General features: G+C 38.2%; 2 protein-coding genes across 3 annotated transcripts; one reads left to right on the forward strand and one right to left on the reverse strand.

Moving 5' to 3' along the window:
- The first annotated feature begins 2,231 nt into the window (after nt 1–2,231).
- On the forward strand, nt 2,232–20,728 carry LOC107560125 (lymphocyte-specific protein 1-like). 2 transcript variants are annotated; one of them, XM_016244206.1, is made up of 13 exons: nt 2,232–2,504; nt 4,521–4,658; nt 4,970–5,417; nt 5,539–5,648; nt 6,642–6,707; nt 6,779–6,995; nt 8,495–8,533; nt 9,375–9,418; nt 9,965–10,046; nt 11,440–11,538; nt 12,102–12,194; nt 13,010–13,100; nt 19,823–20,728. In XM_016244206.1, exons 1-12 carry the CDS (start codon nt 2,446–2,448, stop codon nt 13,091–13,093), a joined length of 1,479 nt encoding a protein of 492 aa, XP_016099692.1. In that variant the 5' UTR covers nt 2,232–2,445; the 3' UTR covers nt 13,094–13,100; nt 19,823–20,728. The 2 variants fall into 2 exon arrangements, with proteins under 2 accessions (XP_016099692.1, XP_016099693.1); XM_016244207.1 differs by lacking the exon at nt 8,495–8,533.
- LOC107560124 (uncharacterized) lies at nt 14,246–22,076 on the reverse strand. Its single transcript, XM_016244205.1, has 3 exons — nt 22,017–22,076; nt 21,702–21,732; nt 14,246–19,222 (listed from the first exon to the last, which is right to left on the reverse strand). The coding sequence occupies exon 3, from the start codon at nt 19,212–19,214 to the stop codon at nt 14,862–14,864; it is 4,353 nt and encodes a 1,450-aa protein (XP_016099691.1). The 5' UTR covers nt 19,215–19,222; nt 21,702–21,732; nt 22,017–22,076; the 3' UTR covers nt 14,246–14,861.
- Nucleotides 22,077–24,722: the final 2,646 nt, after the last annotated feature.

The raw sequence follows: 24,722 nt of genomic DNA on the forward strand, positions 1-24,722 counted from the left end.
CCATTATAAACGAGGCATTTGTTGCATCCAGTGGGGACATAATTATGGATTATAATGACTTATACTGTCTTTTTACACGTTGCGTTGCATCGCGCATCGTAAACATAAAACCATGTCTGCATTTGTGATCGGAGAAATGACAAACAACAAGCGCTACTCTACACTGCTCAAAACTCGTGTTTGAATCGTCAGTGGCAAATCCTTTAAATATGAAAACGTACTTACAGTCTGTGTGTCAGAACAGCCGGCATTGTAGTCTACTCTCCCAGGATCAGGAAACAGTCCTCCATAAAATGTACTGCACACATCTGAATATTTGGGTTGAACTGTTCTGGAACAGTGTTGTAAATACAACTTAACCACTGATTTCTAGTCGTGTCCATTTTTGGAAGGCCAAACAAAGTAGTTTCGCTTTCACAACGAACCACAGCGTCACACACGGCGGCCTTGAGTGAGTGGAGGCCGGTGGCTGGAATGATCGGAGGCGGGCGGGCTTGAGAACGGCGCGGTCGGCGGGCTTGCGGCAACCACATGTGACGACCCCGGGCTGGACTCCACTTCGTCCTAGTGATGGGAAGTTCGGATCATTTTACTGACTCGGACCATTGAGTCTCGTTCAGCAAAATGAACAAATCTTTTTTTGAGTCATTTCGTTAATTTCGTTAATTTTAGCAAAATATAAAATGTTACGTGTTACTTCCCTAATATGTCTACTACTTACACAAACGCTGATCACACTACAAACAATACAAAACTGCTATAAGAAACAGAAAAGATTAATTCGTTGTTAACTGGGTCTTCAGTCTATGATTAGCTCACCTCACCTCTTATCTGACAAGTCTTCGGGTTTAAAAACATGGGGCTGTCACGTGATGAACGAACGACTCGGAAAAACCCGAAGACTCGAACCAGGTGAACTACTTGACTAATTCCTGTACAGAACCTATAGGATGTTGCGCATGCGCGACTGAAGGAATCCCTCCCCGAGACGACTCGTTCTTCCTGAGTCACATTAAAGATTCGTTCAAAATGAACGACTCGTTCAAGAACGACCCAACACTACTTCGTCCACGGTGAAAGCCGATCCGGCGATCCACAGCGCGAAGTTGATGTATTTCCTCAGCGACCAGCACGGATAAGCTCTATAACGAAGTGGATATCGTCCTCTTTTGGAAGACCAAACAAAGTAGTTTCGCTTTCACAACGAAACACACAGCACCTTCATGACATGGCGGCAGCAACAATACTACAGCGAGAATAAAAGTTACGCCTTCTTTCTTTGCGTGAACATTTGGGCGGCGTTATGCAAATCTTCCCACATAGTGACGTAGACATGTGGGGAAGTGTTAGAACAAACCATTTTAGGTAGGTATGGTTGACTTTTTGGTTAACTTTTATAAAGAATATCTCTTTGGATTTGAGACTTTAGTCTATGCAACTTTACAGATCTTCTTTATGCACCAAGAGCTTGTAACACTCCAAAGAGAAAGGAAAACTTGAAATTGCATCATATGACCCCTTTAAATGAAATCTCCCACTGAAAAAAAAAATGTATTATTAAGTGTTCCAAATGCTTGCGTTTTGTTATATTTTCTTTTTTTCGTGTCTTTCATTCTTTATATTCTTAAAAGAAAAAAGTGTATTGTATACAGTACAAGTCTGAAGAGTTAAACATACTGAATCCTTAGTGTTTAAAGTAACTATTAAACTATCAACGCTACATAAACTGTAGGCGTTCACCTGTGATACTGCTGAAGTGTGATGTATACATCTTAGCTGGCATAATTATACATCTTCACATGCACATCCTTTTGTAGCTATACACATTATTTTAACTCACCATTGTGCCATGGCTAATATAATTATTTTCATTCTTCTTCTTCTTCTTCCGCCCACACATGTTTTTAATATTTTAGTTAGGCCATGATTAATTTAGTTGAATTATAATGATTATAATGGATACTTAGGTGCTTATCTCTACTTATGTACTTACCTTAGCCTACCTGTTTATTCTTTAGGCAGGTAAACAATGCATGTGGATATAATGGTTCTGAATGGAGTGCCTGACAACACAAAGACTATTAGTGGTCCTGCAATGCTATTGTTTTGAGGTTTGGATGTGTGTGTGGTATCATCTAACTTTCCCAGGGGATCACCACATGACTGGTTAGCTTTCTGCTGATTGGAAGAGAGAACTGGAAAAGACAGAAGCCAGAGATTCAAAGCTCTGAATGAAAAACACATGGAGAGAGACAGAGGAAGGGAGTGAGTGGAACAGAAAGAGAGAGAGAGATTGACTAAATCCTGCTCAGTGAAAGAAGGGGAGCACATTCACACCCTTTAGAGGACTCACAGGAAAGGAGAGAAACACACAGTCAGATACCATTTTCAGTCACAGCAAGGCTGCTGGGTTTTCAGTGAGGAGATTCAGTGAAACACAAAAACATGTCCAGCTCAATCCTGCGACGACACTCCAGCAAGAAGGGATTAGAGAAACTCCAGAGGTGAGATGTTGTTGATTTGTTTGCGTGTGTGTGTGAATGTGTTTGTCTGTGGCCACTTGGTCAGATTCTTTCGTCTATGGAGTCACACTCGTCTCTTTGCCTTTAAATAGATCATGCTGCAGTTCATTAAATCCTGTTTTATAAATCTTTACTTTTACATCCGAAATCATGACTTTTAAACTCTTAATGTGCTGATAGTGATAAACTGTTATCTAAAAATGCTGAGTAGCACCGGACAACCATTAGGTGCTGAGTTAATAATGGATTTATCAGGCAGAACAGAGGGGTCAAGAGTGGAAAACAGAGAATTACTTCTTTCTGCTGTTTATCAGTTCTTCAGGGTGTTTAGGGGGAAGGGTTAAAGTTCTTGTGGTTTGTTTTGTGGTTCTATGGTCAAAGAATGCATGGATGCGGATATAGTGAAACCCAAATCATCAGACTGTCCCAGAGTTTTTGAGGGTATATAATTGTGTTGTTATATAGTTATGAGTGATGTCATGAAATTATAACGTGCCTGTTCTTTGGATGTGTCTGTAGTTAAAGTAAAATCTGTCCCAAAGCTGTCCCAGATGGCTGTTGTTCACACGGCGCATGGTGAGTCAATTCATGACATCATATGAAATGGCAGTGACAGGCTTCAATAGTTTCTTTTATTACTGGAATTTTCCTGAGGGTGGTGACATCATCAGATCACCCCTTGCTCTAAATCTGTTGGATCTGCCCCCCTCCCACTCTGCCCTAAGGACCCGGAGCTCCTCTAAACTGCCGGAAAATTTGAGCCGTTCCACCACCCAGCCATTCTCACTAAGATTGTTCAACAAAGGAAAGGGTGCAGTTATTATCGATATTATAGATTTAGGCTACTCTGCTTTAGTGCTTGCTACATTCATTTACTCCAAATGTTTTGTAACAGATTGAAATGTTTAAGCAGAGCGTGAGTGGTAAAAGAATTGGACTACTCTGAAGTATATGTTTTTCTTCTTCCATGTGTCCAAGCGTAACATAATGTGATAATGGAATTAAGATTTACTGTTTACTTGGAGAAGAACATTCAGAATATTGTTTGATGATTTGTTTTACAGACATGGGTCTAAATTGGAATCACAGGTTGGGTCAGTAAGATTTTTTTTGGTGTTTTTGAAAGAAGTCTCTTATGATTAACAAAGCGGCATTTATTTGATCAAAAATACAATAAAACAATAAAAAGTATAATGCATAAAATTTCATGCATTCTTGCTGAATAATAATAAAGAAAAAATTGTACTGGCCCACATTTTTTAATGGTAGTTTTAAACTATGTCATTGTTTCTTTTCTTTTCTGGCTTGTTCTGCCAACTAGTTATAAAGTGCTTAGATTGCACATTAGATAAATGGTGTCAGTATATATAGTAACAATGCATGCCTTTGTTGCTCATTTAGGACAGGTTATAGAAAATATTAGCAAACAGTGCATCAGTTCCCAAAGTCATGTGTAATATAATCTATAAGCTTACACCAATATTACACTTCCATTAAAACTTGTGATTTCATTGATGAAAGCGCAGGAATATTTTCTGATCTGTAAAGAAGAATAAAAGTGTCTGGTAATCACCCACATCTGCACAATTATTGTAAATAATCAGTCAAAGTTTTTCTCTGCAGAATTAGATGTGTCATTTGTTTTGTTGAGTCTCGTAATGTAAGCCCTCGTAAAGGATGGCAGTGAGCCATTTCCTGTCACTGTGAACCCTGCACTTCCTGTCCATGTTTTACTTACTTCCTGTCCATCTCTGACCCTAACTTCTGTCAGATGACCCCTATCGCTATCATAATCGTGGTGATGCATTATTGTTTTATCAGTTGCAAATTACTGCCTGAAGATTTTCATCACAGTGTAAGATTATATACACTACAGTATACTGTATACAAGTCTGCACAAATGCAGCATTCGTGATTTAGCGAGCAAAATTCTGTTCCTGAACATAGAAATTATGAAGATTAATACTAGTTTGTATTATATGAATTGTTATTATGCAGGATCACTGTTCAGCGCAGTCTGGAGGATGCAGAAGAAATTGAGAGAGAACGACGAAGGCGTTCAAGAGCCAGTTCCTCTACTGAGCCTCCTATGACCCCACAGGACAGCCCTCGCACTGCACAGACTCTGGACAACCAGTTTGTTTCAAAAACCTAAAATATACTACAGTCTTCATCAAATACATAGAAGAAACTGTATTGTGTGTGTGTGTGTGTGTTTGTTTTGTTTCCATGGATTCTGGCTCAAGCCAACTTTCTCTGTCTTCTTCTTTGTGAGATTGTTAATCTGTTTGTATGTGTATATGTGTCAAGACCACACCTATTCTTTTGATACAGTTACCTATTCTATTCTATTCTATTAACATACTCAACTGTTGTAAGTAGACTTGTTATTCTTATATTGGCATCCCAGTGAGAGGCAATTCTGAAAGTGTTTCACTGTTTGTTAGGGGTCAGAATGATCTGGTTCCAAGCTGTCCATCCTCTTTGGAAGAAGACGAAGGCTTCAGTGATTGGACACATCTGAGCAGGAGCAAACAGGGACAAATGGAACATAAAGATGTAGAATCACATCTCAACGGCTCCCGTCACTCAAAGCTCCAGCTCTGTTCCAGCTCTGCTCAACAAAGTAAACTGCATGATATAAATGTGTATGACAGCACCCCATTCATACAGACCCGACCCCCCCTTTCAAACCAGCAAAACCTGGATGAGGATGGTAATGATGAAGACTGGGGTGCTAGAGAGCAGGAAAGAATGAATAACATTAAGGCAGCAGAGAAGGAGGAGGGAGAGACTGGACGGTGGTGTGCAGAGGAGGACGATCCAAGAAGGGTGAAAGGACATGAGTCATCTTTCCGGAAAAAACAAAATCAGAGCTGTGACATGGATGAGAAGGTATGATATTTAAGAACAAGATAGAACTTAAATAATACTTCTTACCCTTAAACCCAGTCATGCATTAAAAACCAGTCTTTCAAGTGCCTAATATATGCTTCGGTATTTGTTGTGCTCACAGAGAAAAAAGAAGGCAGAGATGAAGATTTCCTACACCTCCACAGTCCTCCTCCAACAGAATGGGAGACAATACAGCACTAATGGACAAGAGGGGAGGAGAACAAATGACAGGTACAGGCATAGACAAGCAAACATTTCTACACGCTCAACTTGTGTAATTTGTAAAATATATGCAGTTACAATAAGAAAAGTCAAAATATTGCATATAGAGTTATAGCTACAGTAGCAATTAAGAAAAACTATACGCTTAAAGCTTACACAACCTTACACTTAAGTAACTTAGAAAATGAATATGCTTGTGTTATAGTGTGTTATTATGTTTATATAATTATAATTATTTACTGATGTATGTAAGGATGGAAATAGACATCTGAAGTAGAGAACTATTGCTTGTTGAGGGATTGAGAATTAGTTTACATGTTTCAAATCATTTTAACTTTCTAAATGACAGCTCGTTCATCTAATTCCTGTCAATCACAATATTAAGCAAATAACCCAACAACCACCCAACTCCACCTCCATTTTTAAACTCTACTAAGGATTCAGTAGAAATGCTTAATTTTTAATCACTGGCGATTATGCCAGTGTTTCTCAAGCTCCATGACAAAGAAATCTTATTTTACCCGAGATGTGGATGTACATTTTTAATTAACTCTGATGATATTAAAAGACCGTGTATAGTGAAATAAAGGCAAGAAAACACATCTTTAAATGGAGCTGTCCTCTTGAAATATTAAGCATGAGAGGTACTCCGATTGCCAACAAATGACTCTGCTGATTTGATTCTTTGAACGAATCGCTCAAAAGTCTCACAAACCCGGGAGTTGGATTAAATCAATATGAGGAATCCTACAATGAATCAGACAAAGATTATGAATCAACACCTGACATACTGTGTGCGGAAATATGACTTCCAGCATTGTAAGAGTTACCCCTACACTGTAATATCCTTAGCACACTGCAGGAGAACAGTTTGAAAAGAATGTGTCAATGATTGGGCAGCAATAGAGTTATGTCGATAAATAACATGACAAAGCAGGTGAGTTTCGCAATTTCCTCAGAACAAATGTCCTTCCTGAGTTCAGCCTGTTTCATATTTCTCAGAGAACTGAAGATGCAGAGCAACATGGACTCTTCAGTCGATTCAGCAGTTCTCAGCAGTCCAGAAAGGTAAAATTTTTGTGTGAGGAAAAATATTTTGTTCATGAATTGTTGCCCTTTCTTAGTCTTGTTGTCTTTAGTGTGTCTGAGGAGGTGTTTGTGAAGAGCAGTGAGGAGGACCAGCAGCACAGAGAGACAGGAGATCAGACTCATGAGGAGGTGCAGAGGAGGATGAGAGAGGAGGAGCGAGAGAGGAAGAGGAGGGATGTGATGGAAAAGTTGAAGAGGTTGAGTATATCCAGTGGAGATCCAGAGGAGCCCTTCAGTCCTCTCAGCCCCAGGAGCCCCTCCTACATGGTAAGTATGGCATCATCGTCATTAGACACAAAATCACATTATAATTTAAAATTCATTACTAATATGTCCACACATACTTAAAATTAACATTAACATGCTTTAGTTCATCTCATCTCATCATTTATAATTGCTTTTGACCAGGCATCATTATCTGACTCACAATTTGTAGCTGCAGAACAATACCTGCAATGAATGATTAATTTAAAATTCATTACTAATATGTCCACACATACTTAAAATTAACATTAACATGCTTTAGTTCATCTCATCATTTATAATTGCTTTTGACCAGGCATCATTATCTGACTCACAATTTGTAGCTGCAGAACAATACCTGCAATGAATGACGTGTGCATTCGTGTGTTTTGCATGTGTTAGTCCGGGTAAAGGGTGTCCTGCAGGGTTTAGCTCCAATTCTTATTAAACACACCTGAACCAGCAAATCAAGGTCTTCAGGACAAAGCATATGTGTGTATGCCAAGACGGCTTCCTCATATTACTATGAATGAGATACTGCCAATCAGTAACACCTGCCAATCACCAATTGGTAAAGTCATGACATCACTGCAGGTGTGGTTCCAATCGAAGACGATATTTATGGGACAGTTCATGTCAGATTTTATTTTTTGATTTAAGATACATTATTTAAATGTGAGTTTGGCCAGCTGTTTTGAGATTTCAGTATTTCCTCATTTAGGTAGATAGGAGCTGGTCTTAAATGTCTGTAATAGCAGCTCGATGGTGTTGCAAATAGAGCTGTGAGTAAACTAACTTTCTTTGTTCAGGATTGCTAAAAACTTCTAGTCAGGCAGGTTGGAGCTAAACTCTGCAGGAAGGTGGTCCAGGAGCAGGATTGAACACCTCTGCAGAGTCTGGGTGGTCTTGTTTGTATGTTCATGCATCAACAAATGTCTCCAATGATAATAAAACTAAAAAAAAATACATTGTAGTGAGGAAATAGCTTGATGAGGAAAACTTATTCATAAAGGGAATAAATAATGCTTTATTTCACTTAATAAAATTGCAAAAAGTCCTCTTCCACTCCTTAAACATTATGGTCTGCTGCAGTTCGACAAATAGCATGAGATTGGGGCAGGGCTTACCCTGGGTCGGGGTTGAATGTTCAGGAAATGTATTTGAAAGTTAATTTCATAGTGTAGTGTTTTTTTTTTTTTTTTGCTTTACCATTTGGTGATGCTTGTGGCACAGAAAGGCCAATGACAATGGTAGGTCCCCAGTCTGTCTGACATAAAACATGACATACTGTACAAAACGTGTTTGTGCATTGTGCCCAGTTGTATTTTCCCTCTGAGATTGGATCTGGTATCTTCCATGTGCTGTTTGCGTGACTCAGACTTCTTCCTTGTGCTATGTTTGGTTGTAATCTTTTCCTTGCAATGGTGGTGTGGGTTGAGGGAGAAAGATGACAGAACATGAAGCATCTGCTTTTCATTGCTGAGGTGCTTTGTGTGTGTATGTGTGTTGCTTGCTGGTTTCAGGCTGAGGGTGAGGAGTGGCAATCAGAAGGTACAAGCTCGGTGAGTTGCTTACTTTGTGCATGTGCATGACAGCATAAATTGTACGTTAGAGCGTTGATGTATGTCTGCTACTATGCATCTTACCTTTGCTTTATAAAGCTGTGGCTATATTTGCTTTGTTTTGCATTTGTTCTGTTTATGTCTATGGTCAAATTTCCTTCCATCTTACTTTTGCGGTGTTCTGATAAAACTAATCCTGGTATAGGCTACTGTACAACTCAAGCAATTACATTTTTGACAGCATCAATATGCCCCAGATATGTATGTTTGAGGAAAAATAATAGTTTCATATTTAAAGGCAATAGATCAGTTCTTAACAAACAAATAATAAACACATACATGTGTGGCAGGATGACTTTTTTGGGGGGCAATGAATGCATCCTATCCTGTTGGGCAAAAATGAATCTTTAAAGGTCTTGACACTTTTTGTAGATGAAATACAGTTGTAAGTCGCTTTGGATAAAAGCGTCTGCTAAATGACTAAATGTAAATGTAAATGTAAATAAAGGGCGACAGGCTACAAGGATTTACAGGATCGACAAAGAATATGAACAGCCAGATACAAATCCCCGAGTGAAATTATGAAATCAATCTGCTTACAACATCAATGGGCTGAACTGCCCTTCAGTATTAACTCAGACTTTTGACAGACTGTGGCTTTACTTTGTGCAATCATCATCCATTACCCAATGAAGTTGCACTCCATTTCACTTTTTTTTTTTGCCTGTTGCCTGGAAACATTGCACAAAATATTGCCTGAAGCTTTTTCATGCTCAGTACTGTAAAGATTCACAAATACTCTGAATCTATTTACTAATGTTATTTTACTTTTGATCTACAGATTACTGAGAGGACTGAGTCTCTAAACCGCTCCATTAAAAAAAAGTATGTAACTTCGGAAACACATACACTTTGAGATGAAAGGGCACAAGTGATTTACTGCAGGATTGTAAAAAAAAAAAATCCCCCTCATAGTACTGAATGTGAGAAAAAGCAGGGGTGAATTGTTGTTTTTCTGTGCTGTGGTATGACATCATGTGTTCATCAGTATTTTCTCTTTGATCTAAACACCACACATGAATGATTCATTCATGAATGAACAACTGTTTGAAACATGGTTCACCTTTCAGGCAGGCAGGCATGACATGACATGTTTCTACCCATGTATCCTTCTCCTATTCACTAAATATGAAATGATGAAGGATTTGTTTAGTCGTTTTTTTTCTCAGAATCCAATTTATCACCGGGTATTCTTTTCCACATTGTTCATTCTTGTATGTAGTATAAACAGTATGCTTCACAGAGCCTTTGTTTATCTTAAACTACTTTATGAGTCATGGTGCTCTTCATGTCCATGCTTGTTCTGAGATGGTCGGTGCCTTGAAAGAACAGTGGTGCTTTAGGTAATGTTTCATCTGTTTGTGAAAACAGGAACAGCATAAAGAAGACCCAGCCTCCCACGATCATCTCGAAGTTAGATGGCAGACTGGAGCAGTACAACCATGCCATTGAGGTGAATTGCCTTCATATGCACTTGTATAATGTCGGTTTCATAGTTAAACCTGTAAATGCACGGCTACATGCTGCTGCTTTTGCATTGATTTATTTGCACACACTCTTGTTATTACCACACCCAGTGCTTACATTCACCTGCTCTGGTGTTTATCACTCTGATCTCACTGCTGTGGTGCTTTCAGACACCATGCATGTCCAGGCACTTCCTCTCTTAGTCATGCTGACTCGCTCAAACATTTTTGTTTTCAGCCGGTTCTGTTTTCCTGCCACCTAACTGTCAGGAAACATGTAAGAGCCCCATGGAAAATGTGTGTATTGTGGAACCAGGTGTTACTGTGCTTTTATTGCAGAGTCAAGCAGGTGTTTCACATGTCCCAGATAACGTAATATTTCTGGTCATAGTAGTGTGTGTTCTGGATTGATAAATAAATGAAGAGTTCATTTGAAAAAACAGATAACTTTAACAATTTTCAAAAATCATGTTTTTTCATTGTGCATTCCAATTAATCTCAGTCAAACAGCAGTTGGGTTATTTTGATTAGGTAAAAATAACTTCAAAATACTAGCTAACTAACAATAAAAACATAACATAATAAAAATCGTGATTTAAAAAAAAAAAAAAACAGTTATCTGTTTTTGCAAATAAACTTCAAATAATGACAGAATTCTAATTTTTGGGTGAACTATCACCAGATTCTTTACTCACTCAGACCTAGGGATGGGTGATACCACTTATTTTGTTTTCAATACGATACCGATATTTTCAAGGCAGTATCGTCGATATCAATATACGTCGATATACTTCTGAACTAAACTTTTAAATTATGAAATTTATCAAATTATTAAATTACTAAGAGTAAAATGGGTAATGATAAGCACTTAACTTTATGTTTAAAACACATTTTAACATTCAATACGCCTTAATTGTAACTTATTAGGATATTTTTGTTTACACATGGTTCAAATATGTTTTTTGTTTACACATGATTCAAATCTATAAATACTACAGTTGAACTATGGTCACTTTAGTAAAACGATGGTTCATTATCATAAGGGACTGCCAGTGACAGGCTGTTACATGCATAAAATGCAACCTTTTTATTCTGACAGTGTATGATTTCTATTAACATTACAGAATAGAACATGATCAATATTATCTTTCAACGTTCAATTTAAATAGCTGTAATTGCACAAACTATGTTGGCTACAATTTCAATTTGTTTATTGTGAAATAACTCTCTCCTTCTGTCCTCTGATAAGCATTGTTCAGGGCTGCTGTGTAAGATGAGCTTGCAGATATGTTGCACATTCTTAATCATTCTTGTGTGACTCTAAAAAGTGAGTAAGTGAGTACATGAATAAATAAAGGATGGCTAATTTCTCTGATTCAGGATACAGAGGGAATGAAGGTGGGTGTGGTAGATCTAATTAACCAATGGGTGAAAGGAAACAGCGATGTCAGCATCAAGAGCTCCTCCTCCAAAGCAGCTGTAAGTTTATATGATATAGTCTCTGAATGTCAATCACACAGTTTCTGAATCCAGCCAATAGTACATTTCCTTATGAATCTATTGTATCCTCTATCTTCTTTTTCTTCATCTTTAGTTCTCTTCTTTACACTTTTCTTGTGTCTGATGTTCTTCTCATCCTTTTCAGGAAGGTAATCAATTCCTATCTCTTTTTTTTCTCTATAGATTCTTTAAAGCTGAGTGGATGAGTTTAAGTGGTTTCTCCCTCTTAGCACTCTTTCACTCTTTGGACTTGCTTACAGTATATGTGTTTTCTGGATATAATCAATAGAAAATATAAAAGAGGTTGTGCGGTTAAAGTTCATGCTGTGGCAAGTCATGGGATGGGAGAGATCCCTGAAACAAGCTTGTGGTTTAATGCCACCATCTAGTGGTTACGACCTGAACAAAGACAAAAAACGAACCTGTTAGACTGCAGTTTGTTTTTGGATGAAAAATTCATCTTTTGCTATTTTATTTTTAATTATCTTTAATTTGTGTGTTTTAGTATTATGCCATTTATTATCTTTCTTTGTGTGTGTTAGTGTCAGGATGTTAAGGCTGGTGAGGTGCGTAACATAAAATCCATGTGGGAGAATCTGGGAGATGCCTCATCACAGGATAAACCATATGCAAAGGTACATCATGACTCCTCATCAGTGTTGGGGAAAGTTACTTTTAAAAGTAATGCATAACAATAGTGCGTTACTCCCTAAAAAAAGTAACTAATTATGTTACTTAGTTACTTTTTATGGAAAGTAATGCGTTATATTACTTTTGCGTTACTTTCGCGCTACTTTTTAAATATGAGCAAGGCTTGATTGTTTTTAATATAAGAAGTTCTATTTATAGCAAATATAAAAGCCCTTTCACACCAAAAAGTGTAATGAATAAACCTCAGGCTGAAGCAAAAGTAAATTCACGTCTGTACAGTAGAACGCAGGAGAAGAAACACTACTCAGCAATAAAAAGACAAAGCACAATTGTTCGTTTATCTAAAGTCATTTTTGCATATTAGTATGGTTGAACTGAATCATCAAAGGTCAGCAGCGAAGACATTGGTTAATAAAATGGGATTAGATACAGGAGACTTGTCAGTCAATAAATGGGAAAACAAAGTAACTGGCATTACTTTACTAGTTACTTGAAAAAAGTAATCTGATTACGTAACTCGCATTACTTGTAATGCATTACCCCCAGCACTGCTCCTCATGGCACTAAACCATGATAAACCTTACAGAAACGTTTCCCTAAACTTATGTTAGGATTTAATTGTGTTCAAAACAACCAGTGAACAACATGCAATCATCACTCGAGTTTGGCTGTTCACACTAAGCACAAGCTCATTCTCTTGCTCCTGTAAACTGCTACTATTGATTAAGTACTGCTGAAATCCTCTTCACTTGGTTTTTTGAGGTTTTACAAGGCTGTAATCTGACATTTACCTTTTCAGGAACTGGCTGGAAAAAGGTACAAATTTGTTGAGAGTGGGCACGGGAAATATGAGAAGGTCTTCATAAATAACGACACAAACTGAAGAACATGTAAGAAATGTACTTTCTTTATTAAAATCTTTGATTCAAAATAACAAAATATAAACGCCGCATGTTCATTACTACACAGACATAATTCATGCTTCATACCAATTCATACCAAAGTAACTAAAATATGATAATGTGCTGTACATTAGCTGCTGCTTATCTACAAAAACAAACACACATACATATAGCTATATTAAAGTACCTTGTGTGGTGTGCAGGGTAGGGCAGTGTGTGACGATTAACAGTTTAAATTGTTTATTGTGGTTTCTCGCTGTTATTGTGCATAACAAATGCACTTCTGTGCTGGTTCTACTTGCGTTTATTTAGGATCTTTGTAGCCAATTCTGCACTACTACACAGAATTAGGTCTCAGAACCGTGCCAAAGTTGAACTACTCTGAGCTATGTGCATGTGGAGTGAGTAAAGGGCACGGCACGGCAGTCAGTTGGGTTTTGCAACAGAGATCCCTGAAGTACAAGGGCTGCCATAATTACCAGCTTATAAAGAGTCCCCCCCCCCAGCAGTCCTGGGTAGTATTCTGTAAATGTCACATAACTGGTGTCACACCTATCAGTCTAATCATGCTCAGTGTTTGTGACACTGAACAAGAAATTAATCTGTAAGCATGAAATCACTTGCAACATTTTTGCTAGAAATGGATGTATGAAAACTTCCAACACTGGTTTTAAGCTTAAAAAAAGTGAAAAATAACACATCTGAATTTTTTTTTTAGAAGACAAGTGGATCATGATACATTTGTGACCCTGGACCACAAAAGCAGTCTTAAGTCGCTGGGGTATATTTGTAGCAATAGCCAAAAAAACATTGTATGGGTCAAAATGATTGATTTTTCTTTTATGCCAAAAATCATTAGGATATTAAGTAAAGATCATGTTCCATGAAGATATTTTATAAAGTTCCTACCATAAATATATCAAAACTTAATTTTTGATTAGTAATATGCATTGCTAAGAACTTCATTTGGATAACTTTAAAGGCGATTTTCTCAATATTTTGATTTTCTTTTGCACCCTCAGATTACAGATTTTCAAATAGTTCTATCTCGGCCAAATATTGTCCTATCCCAACAAACCATACATCAATGCAAAGCTTATTTATTCAGCTTTCAAATGATGTATAAATCTCAATTTCGAGAAACTGACCCTTATGACTGGTGTTGTGGTCCAGGGTCACATTTTGTCTTATTCCATGATCAACATCTTGAGATTTAGATTTTTTATTTTTACATGTCTTTCCTACATGTTCTAGTTATACTTTACCACTTTTCCCTCAGACCTTTTTTTTTTACATGAACAACAACACCATCATGTCATAGCTCATTCTGAGCAGCGCTCTTGACACCGCTCAAAACGTCACATTCTGAAGCTCTCTATTCTAAACACGTCTGCTCGCACCACCCGGCTCAGCTGACGTGAAGCAAACCTAAACCCAGCATCCATCCCCCGGATGCCACGCCACACTCTGAGCCACTTTCCTTGTTTGATCATTCTCACCATTACGTTTTCAGCCCTTGCTCACTTCCTCACTCGCCACATCCCGAACAGCTGCACCCATCAGTCGCCCTCTCAATGCAGGAATCCACTAGGCCTCCATTTCTGCTGACCAGCCCCTTACTGCACTGCTCAGACCAGAACACAGTGCGTAGCTTGTTTTTCTCACTGTTGCTGATTTCATTAAATAAATTTACAGTACTACAATGCTACATAATTGTATCAATTTGTAGTTAAAACATTTGAAATGCAATCAAACATCTGCTGTTTTTCCTGTAGATGCACCGAATCCTTTGGCTGTTCTGTTGAAGTCTTTCTGCTCTTCACCTTGCTGTTTGCGATGCAGCAACCCTCTTTCAAAGGCTGTAGCTATTTTGTTTAGAGGTTTCGCAGCCGCCTCCTTCAGCTTCCGGGCATCGAAGCGCGGACTGTAGAGAAGGATGGGCAGGCGGTGGACGAAGGATGGGACTAACTGACCATCATTCTCTATTTTTTTCCGCTCATCCTCAGATTTGTTGCTATGTATCTGCTTCATAATGTTCTCCTTTGTTGCAAACATATGAAATAGTACAGCATCCCACATTTTTGTTGTCCTGGGCTCATCTTTCTTTTTCACCACATCCTGTCCACCCAATGACTCTTCTTTGGCCCCTCCAGACTTGTCTTTACCACTTATTTTTATATCTGCTTTCTGAGCATTTTTCTCTACCTCAGACTCTGGAAAACTGGGGGTTTCAGGTTCAACCACCATGTGCTTTTTCAGCCTTGTCCAGCCACTGAGCTTGGCCTTCAGGCCTTTGGGTTTCGGAGCACCCTTAGCTTCATCATTTTGCCTCTTTTGATCATCTGGTGTGGGTTCAGAGAGAGTCTCTTTAAACTTGCCATCTTCAGTGGCTACAGCCTCATTTGGCCTTTTAGTTACTAATGAATCTTTTGAACACTTTTGAGGTTTTGAGGTATCAGACGTCAACACTTCAGCATCTGTGACAAGATCAACTTTTGAATCCTGAGCATGTTGTGGCTTTACATCCAAATTAGATGCTTTGGCTTCTGTCTGGGATTTTGCAGAGCTTTCTTCAGATGAAGAGAGTGGTAGAGATTTAGCAGCTCTGAGAAGCATGGCAGCAAGACTATTTTCTGAACTTGGAGCTTTTCGAAGAGATTTCATATTTGAAGACGGTAAAGGCTTTTGAGTATCAGATTTTAAGGATTTGGTCTCCACACTTTCCATATTCGATTTGGTGGCTTGGTGTACGTTATTTGATGGTTTAATCATTTCTTTAAAATTTCTTTGTTGTGTTGTTGAATTGCTTAATTTAGATTCAACTGTAACTTTAGTTGCAGCTTTGGAATCAGTGTTTGTTTTATTGGAGTCCTGTAAATCTGATGCCAAATCTGTAGGTGGGTTTGGCTCTTTTATATTAGCACCTAGGGATATTACTCCTTCTTTGCTGTTGTCTGGTTTAGAAGATTTATCCATTGCCAGGTGTGTTACTGGGGCTTCAGTGTTAGGTGCAGGTGAAAATATCTGTGCTTCTGAGGGGAATTTGGATGATCTGTTTGTTTTGTTTGAAAGGCTTGGAATAGACTGCACATTGATGTCATGTTTCTGCATCTGCTGACCTTTAGTTTCTTCAGGGGTTTGATTGATTTTAGAAATGGGTTTCAATGAGGGAGGTGCTGAATGTGGGTTTATTAAAACTGCAGTTTTCTTTGATTCTGATTTAGAGTAAACTACAGGATTAGATGTTTTTGCAAGTTGAGATGCCTCTGGTTTAGAGTGACTTGGAGGTTTAAATATATCTGTTTTAGCAGGAGCTGGAGGATAAAATATGCTTGATTTGGACAAAACATCAGGACTGTCTGCATTAGACATACATGAGGCTCCAGGTCTGGATATTTCTGTCTTTGAGGGGGCTGTAAAGATAGATGCACCTAACTTTGAGTGAGCTGCAGATTTAGTTTCCTCTGGCTTTGAGAGGGCTGTAGGTTTAATATCAGGAGGGACTTTAGTGTAACTTCTGGTGTCTGCAGATGACATTCTAGAGTCTGTGACATTGGTTGAGTTTGTTGTGAGTTTATTGAAACCTTCAGTTTTGGTGTTTATGATATTGTGAAGTTCATTGCCTGTATTGATAGTAGTAGAAGAGTCACAGACAGCTGAGTAAGTCTGATAGGTTTCTAAAGAACGCTTGGATAAACATGATATGGTTTTCTGTTCTTGATTTGCAGAAACTTGTAATTGCATTGCTTTCACTGTTGCAGGATTAAAACTTTCTGTTGGATATATAGATCTGTGTGCATTCTCTGACTGCACCATTTGCTGTGGTATATTTTGAACCGACAAGAAGTTCTTTCTTAGCAATCCGGTTATATCTGAGTTCGGAATATTTGATTGTACCAGGGGAAAAGGGTAAGTTGGCATTTTTTTCCCCTCTGCTGTAAAAGGAGGGATGGTGATGTCTGTAGACCCTGAATTTAGTTGTCTATGAATCTCTGCAACAGCAGTGGGGTTTATGGCCATTCTTAAAGGTGTAGTTTGAAGCCCATGGCACACTGTATCTTCAGGATTTAAAGCTAGAGGCATTGGTTTTACTCCAGGGATTGTCTCTTGCTCCTTAAGAATTTGAACTGGTATTTCTGAAGTGGAGTTATTGATAGTTTGTTTTTCAGTTTTGTCAGTTACTTGTACCTCTGTTTGGTTTGTCATCAAGACTTGTGAGGGCAGCTCAGCCACTGAAGTTTGTAAAGCCTCTGAGGATTTCTCTGCATTGAAATCAGATATAATGCTGAACTTTTCTTGAGCTGGAGATTTGGACATGTAATTCTCACATGTCATGTTTTTAAACTCTTCTGGTACTTCAGCTTTAGATACAGAAGAATCATCTTGTGAATTCACCTTGATTCCACCATAAGCAATATATTCAGCAGGTGTCAACCCGTAGTATGTTGACTTTCGTTTCGGGATGTTAGTATCATTTTGTGATGGCCTCTGGTTGCCCAAAAACCGTGCTGGTGGTCTTGGTGACCAGTATACAGGCGTACTTGGTGTTTGATAGCTTCGGGAGAGTACAGGAATGGACGTCTCCTGACTTATATCTGTTAGAACAGCCTTGGCTGGTGTCATTATACAGGTTTCTGAAGTTTCAGTTTTAGTCATTGGATACTCCTGCGGAACTGTAGATGTAAGCACCTCACATGCTCTAGAGCTTGACTTACTAGCTTCAGCAAGGGTCTTGGATAAGGAAACTTCACATTTAGAAATCTTTGGTGTCAAGCATTCCTCAGAATAGGCATTAGAAATGAACGGTTTGAGTCCTGTGGTGAACACAACACCATTTGGAATGGAATTCCTTATCTTATCCACAGCAATTTTTTTCAAGGCATCATCATGATCAACAGCTGCACCTTGAGCTTTTACACTAGTCAATGAGGGAGGCTGGAGCCGGTGATTTTGAGGTATGGGCCACTTTTGGTTTTCTGTAGAGACCATTGTGGTGGATAATGTAGAGTTAAATGCAAACAAGGGCTGGTTATGTGCAGAAGCCTCCAAAACAGGTCTTTTTGCCCCTGTAACTGGGCTTACATATGTATTTATCTGACTAGAAGGTGTTTGAGCTTCAGACAGCATCCCTGAATTTTGTTTAACATCTATCACTGGATTCTTTTCATTAAATGGTACTTCTCCTTGAAAAGTCCAGGAGTCCTGAATAGGTGGCTTTGATATCTCATAAAAGGAGGTTTTTGGAGTATAAATCCTTGTTTGTGGAAAAGCAGCTATTTTCTCCATTGTGGAAGTCTTGAAGTGTGACCCAGCTGTTTCCATGACGTGATTGTGTGTGAGAGGTGTGTGAGTAATGGGTGCAGGTGCAGCGTTTTTATATCCTTCCCCATTGGATTGGCTCACTGGAACCTGAGAGATGGAAGGTTGTGTCTGGTAACCCGGCGCACAAGCCGATGTCAAATTTGGAGCGGGAGGTCGAACTGGAGCCAAAGAGGGAGCTTGTATTTGAACTGAGGCTTGATAGGTCTGTCGTTCACCGAATGTGCCATGCGTCATCCCTGCTCTTGAGGAACTGGACTGAAGCGTTTGACTGAAGGCTATCTCAAAGGACGTATCTGGGTCAGCGTCTGTGGCTTGCTCTGAGTCATCGTCAAAAAGGATAGAGGAGCATGTGTATAGAGGTGCTATCTGGTGCTCCAGTGATCGGGCAGGGTAAGAGTACGATTGGGCAGATAGTGTGGGCGTAGAGCTGTAGTGTGAGCTGTTGGCAGGGTATAAGTATGGGGAGGTGGAGGGACGGTAGAATGGGCTGCTGGAGGGATATTGAGAGTTGAGGGTCCTGCTGAAGAGAGGGGTTTCTGGAGTCCTTGGAGGGGTGGAGTGGTCACTGTGCTCCAGGTCAGGGCTGTCCTCATTGACTGGTGACAAGTTCAATCGGAATGGGATGGGTGTCTGAGAGGAAGACCCGACTTTCTTCTTGGTGCTTTTCTTCAGGAGTTTCTGCAGACGGGCATTGTCTCGCCCTGGTTTTGGCAGTAGAGGAGGGGGGTACTGCTGTGGAAGCAGATTAGGCTGACTACCATAACTTAAAGCCATCAGCATTTCAACACCTGCATTAAAAACAAGCCACAAATAGATGTCTAGTATAAATAAAAATAAAAATAAAAATATAAATAAAAATAGTCAATAAACAAAAATCAGCACACTGCCACTACTGCTCTCAAAAATGTATAAAATCACAACGTTTTAGGGTCGCTAAGGTCGTTTTGCCTGACGAAGACCTTAGGATCGAAACGTTGTGATTTTATACATTTTTGAGAGCAGTAGTGGCAATGTGCCGATTTTTGTTTATTGACTGTGAAGGGTTTCATATGATCGAGTACCTGCCCATAGTTTTTGGATGGCACATTACACTCTCTTAGTATTAAAAATAAAACTTCAGTTCAGACTGAATGCTAACTTTGTATTTAAACTTGATCTCTCTTTTTCCATACAAACTGTGAATTTCACTCCATTATTAAAAAATTCAAACAACTGGATTCCATTAATTGGGATTATGCATATACACTGTAACATGATTTTTCGAAGTTGCAAAAAAATAAATAAAAATTAATTAAATAAGTAATTATATGTATATTTATGTCTCACTTTATGGGATTTATGATGTCTGTTCTAAATGTTTTAAAATGATGTTTTCTCTCTCTATTTAGCTGGCTGCTAATCACAAAGATGTCTGAAGACGGAATGCTGATGTTATCATTGTCCTTCAGTTATTGCACTGTACAAAATTTAAACCCACTAATATTGAAAACTTGTTTTAATTGCTGCCGTACATTTTAAGTAAAATCAAAGTGGTGCCAAAGCCACAGACACTTTAAATGACTTAACTGATGAAAACAAATCAATTTGAAACTTTAAAAACTCATATAATCAAGTACAATTGACAGAAATCATTGTGACAAGTTAAATATTTGGAAACAAAGGTGATGTTTTAATAATGGAAAAAATGATAGTGGGGTTTTCAGTTACTTTTATAACATCTCATTTATGTGTCAAACCTTAAATCATTGGTGTCCAATCCTGCTACTGGAGAGCCACTGTGTTGATTTTTCTCAAAACAAATGTATTTTTCCACTTACATGTGTATTATGTCAGAGTTTTTCAATTCAGTAAGTGTTTAGTACAGATGGAGGAACAACACCAGTCAGTATTAAATACAGAATGTAGTCTGGAAGAGGGTATCCGACAATAATCTGAACTGTCATCTCTGAACCCAGTGGCACAAAGTGCTATATAGTCATTTACTGAAAGATACATGTACATGTTTAATTTTTGGGGGGTCAAAATGTTGAATGAATTATTTTTATCTGTTTAAGTTCTCTTTTTGTTTAATTAAATTTAGTTTAATCCTGAACGTTTTAACTCTCATCATCCTGCTCTCATTTTTGTCATTTTTCTTCCCTCTCATGATTTTTCTAGAATATTTTCTCCATATAAGTGAATAACATTCTGTTAAGTAGCATTACACAGTCCACACATGTAAACCAATCACCAAGTGACTGTGCAGTGGAAGGTGTATTTGTCACAAAAAAAGTTAATAAAACATATCAATTTTCTCTGAATGTTCTGTCAATTTGTCCATACTCTTTTCTCTTCAGTTCCATATTTTTAAAGAACATACACAGGCATTTATAAATACTACAACGACAACAAGTAATTTTGCAGAGAGGTAAGGTTTTCCACCTCTATTAATTTAGATTGATAAGCATGCATAACACTTGCATAATATGACAGAAATGACCAAATTGAAATGGACAATTATACACCAAATTAATATTCTTGCAAATAAATACAGTCTGTGACTCACTCTGTATCTGGGTTACTTTGGTATCTGAATGTATTCTAGTGCCTGTGTGGCAGTAGTGTCGCTGAAATGTGATCATGAGCTGCTCTAAGCATGCATAACACTTGCATAATATGACAGAAATGACCAAATTGAAATGGACAATTATACACCAAATTAATATTCTTGCAAATTAATACAGTCTGTGACTCACTCTGTATCTGGGCTTTAGCAGTATCTGAATGTATTCTATTGCCTATCTGACTGTAGTGTCACTGAAATGTGATCATGAGCTGCTCTACATTTTATTTTTGCTCACTGAAAGACTGCACATCCTGCAGCCACAATAAGACTGGAAAGATAAAACACCCCAGCCTCAGTTCTCACACAACAGCATAGATGTGAAGATGACACTACTTTATACATCCATTAGAATCCATTTAATAATTCACTATATTGCATTATATAACCTCAGTGACCTAATTCCCAGGCTGATTAATAAAACTGCTCTAAGGTCTTTGTGAGTCCATGCTTTCCTTAGACCTGTGTGAGATAAGCAGAGACCTGAGACATGCCTGATTTAGGCTCTAATTCCCTGTTCTTCAATTTAACAGAGAAAAGACTTCATGATAATAGGTTGCACTGTTAGCAATTGGGTATTATAATACATTCAACTGCAATATATATTTTTTTAATTATTGACTTCCAGGTATAATGATAGTGTTAAGAGCATTTGTGAGACTTACGGTAAATCTAGAGAAGAGAGATGATGCTGATCTGCAAAAACAGACAGATATGAGATGGATATCAATTACTGCAGTACTGTACAGGCACTGTGATATACAAATACAAAGAGCATAAAGGCCACAGATTGTTAAATATTATATATGTCAAACAAAGATTTTAAATGACAAAAGCAGCTTTCAATGGCTTTAAGGCAGGCACTTTGATACTTTAGTCAGCACAGCAAGCCGAGGCCTAATATCTCTCACAGAGCCATGCACCAGACACCCACTAACAGATCCCACATGAAAGCTAAATTGTGCATTTGTTTTTTTTACCTGTGCAAGAATTGCTGTGCAATTAAGTGTGCAGTTGCAGGGTCCAACTCCGAGTGTCTGGGGGAATATTAGTAGAACAGAGCAACAGGACATGGTGACCTACCCCTTTTCCATGCCAAAAATAAAACTCCTCGCCCTGAATTCAAGCTGCGCTCTGACAGCCAGTGAGCTGTAACCAAGCAGGGGGTTTCCACTTCACCTGAAAGCCAGTGCATGCATTAGGTTATCAAAAGTCTGTTTCTCCTTAGCTATCTTTGCATGCATTTACAAATGCTACAGCTTTTTTGAAGACCACACAGAATTGGTGTCCTATGGTAATATTGTTAACATGTCTGTCAAAGTCTGTTGAAATGCTTTGCATGAGTGTAGATTTAGGTATGGATGTTAGAGATACATCCCTACTAAAGGTAAAACAACACTAAAAAGAATTTGTTTGTCTTTCAAAACAAAAAGCAACCATATTTTTTGCCTTTATAAAGTCACAAACTTTGAAATATTATCAGCTGAACCAGCAAAAAGAAGCAAAGTCACAGTTTATGTAAAAGCACATTTCATTTTAGGGTGTATTCACACCTGTCTTGTTTGGTTCGATTGAATCGAACTCATGCGGATCTTTTGGGCAGGTGTGAATACAGCAATCACACTCGGGTGTGGACCAAACAATCACATCGAGACCCAGCTGAAGAGGTGGTGTCGGTCCAGTTCCAAACGGACTCTGGTACGGTTGAATGGATGAACCAATGAATGGATGACCTTAGCACACGTGTGGTTTTGTTTACAATTTGTGGATAACTTGCAAACAGGGAAGTGTGAAAGCGAACCACAGCAAACAAAAAAAAACAACAACGCTGTATTTGGTCCGGACCAAAGCAAGTGAACTAGCAGACTTTCCTGGTGTGAATACACCCTTAGATTATAAAAAGAGCTGTACAAGATTGTTTGGATATTGTATTCAATGTATAAACTATGGTGGACAAATTTAAATTCTCAAATCTAAACAAGAACAATTTATATGCTGTAGAAGTTTACTGCATACGACAAAAAATCTGTATAGTTTGATATTAAAATCTACCACTTGTATAAGGTCCATGTAGTAAATCCAGTGTTGGGGAGACATTCAGATTTAATTGATTTCTTTCCCAAATTGCACTGACTACTCTAAAATATAATACGGCTGCGATGCGGAAAACACGGAGTGGTTTGTAGAATCCAGTCATAAAAACAGAACTCCGGAATGTCAAGGAATATGCCCCATTTTGGATGAATAAATCAAAAGTAGGTTAGTACACTTGAATCAAAACGCGATATGGACTATAGTGTCTGTGAATATTAAGCCGCAAAAAGACAAAATATGAATCCTGCACGTTCTGCGTGTCTCTGTGGAAATCAGGCGCGGACTCGCCATCAGCAGCCGATTTGGCCCGCTGCTTTTTTAAAATATATATTATTATTATTATTATTACATAATTGTAATTATGTATTAAAGCGATTATTTCCGAATTCGCCATTCGATAAGAAATCTCTAATAAATCATGAATCGGTTAGACGTGACTGGCAATGCTTCGGCTCGCGCGCGCCTCCGCCAAACTACGGTGGCCGAGAAGTGCTAAACAAATCACAATTCTGAAAACAAAATAACAAATTACAAACGCAAATGCAAGTCTAAAAAACAAAATAACAATTCAGAAAGCACAACAACAATTCAGAAAACATTATAACAAGTCAGAAAACACAACGACAAATTCGAAAACAAAATAACAAGTCAGAAAACACAACAACAAATCAGACAAACCGGAAGAGGTAGGTATAGTTTGAGACAGCACCATTGGTTTGGGATTACTCACCACTGACTGGACGAGACATCTGTCAATCAACGTATACAGAGAAGAACCAGCCGAAGAACAGCAGAGTCGTGGTAGAATGTTTGGAGATGTTATTAAAGTAGCTCAGTTTAAGTGTATTGTATGAATTGCCCTTACTATGGAATAAAAAATACGGGGTGTCTATTTACATTTAGTTAAAAGTGGCAGTAATACATCAGCCCCAGTGGTGCAGATGGATAAGCGCTTGATGTTGGCTTTTTGAATCGACTGACGCGGGTTCGATCCCTTTTGCCGAACTTTTTTCCCCTTCCTTTTCAAATCTCGTATTAGCAATCAATTATATTTACACTAAGTGAAAATAGCAGTATTTTTAGCAATATGTTATTTACACATAAGTGCAAATACCTATTTACACTATGTTAAAATAGCAGGATTTCTACTATCAAGTATACTACTAGTTGCAAATAGTGGCAATTATCTGCGCTTCAGTATTGTAGTACATTATAAAACAGTATGCAATAATAACGTATTGAGTGTAAATTATAATTTTAATTATTAAATGGATGCCACCTTATTGGTACAATAAAGCCCTCCCTGCACCTGCCCTAACCCTACCCGATACTTTATTTTCAACTTTTTGATTATTTCCTTAATTTTTATTGAAAATAAATGCCTTTACGATGTGATACGAGATTTGAAAAGGGAGGGAAAAAAAGTTCGGCAAAAGGCGGTATCGAACCCGCATCAATCGCGTCAGAAAGGCAACAGCAAGCAATTATCCATCTGTGCCACTGGGTCTAATGTATAACAGCCACTTTTAACTAAATCTAAATAGACACCTGTATTTTTTATTCCATAGTAAGGGCAATTCATACAATACATT

The sequence above is a fragment of the Sinocyclocheilus grahami genome, unplaced genomic scaffold (genome assembly GCF_001515645.1).
Source record: "Sinocyclocheilus grahami isolate Dianchi unplaced genomic scaffold, SAMN03320097.WGS_v1.1 scaffold710.1, whole genome shotgun sequence".
In the NCBI taxonomy this organism is placed as follows: domain Eukaryota; kingdom Metazoa; phylum Chordata; class Actinopteri; order Cypriniformes; family Cyprinidae; genus Sinocyclocheilus; species Sinocyclocheilus grahami.

Coding starts and splice junctions, on each gene's coding strand:
- LOC107560125 (XM_016244206.1), top strand. CDS start 2,446: ATGTCCAGCTCAATCCTGCGACGACACTCCAGCAAGAAGGGATTAGAG. Junction 6,996..8,494: donor CCAGGAGCCCCTCCTACATG/GTAAGTATGGCA, acceptor TGCTGGTTTCAG/GCTGAGGGTGAGGAGTGGCA. Junction 8,534..9,374: donor AATCAGAAGGTACAAGCTCG/GTGAGTTGCTTA, acceptor TTTGATCTACAG/ATTACTGAGAGGACTGAGTC.
- LOC107560124 (XM_016244205.1), bottom strand. CDS start 19,214: ATGCTGATGGCTTTAAGTTATGGTAGTCAGCCTAATCTGCTTCCACAG.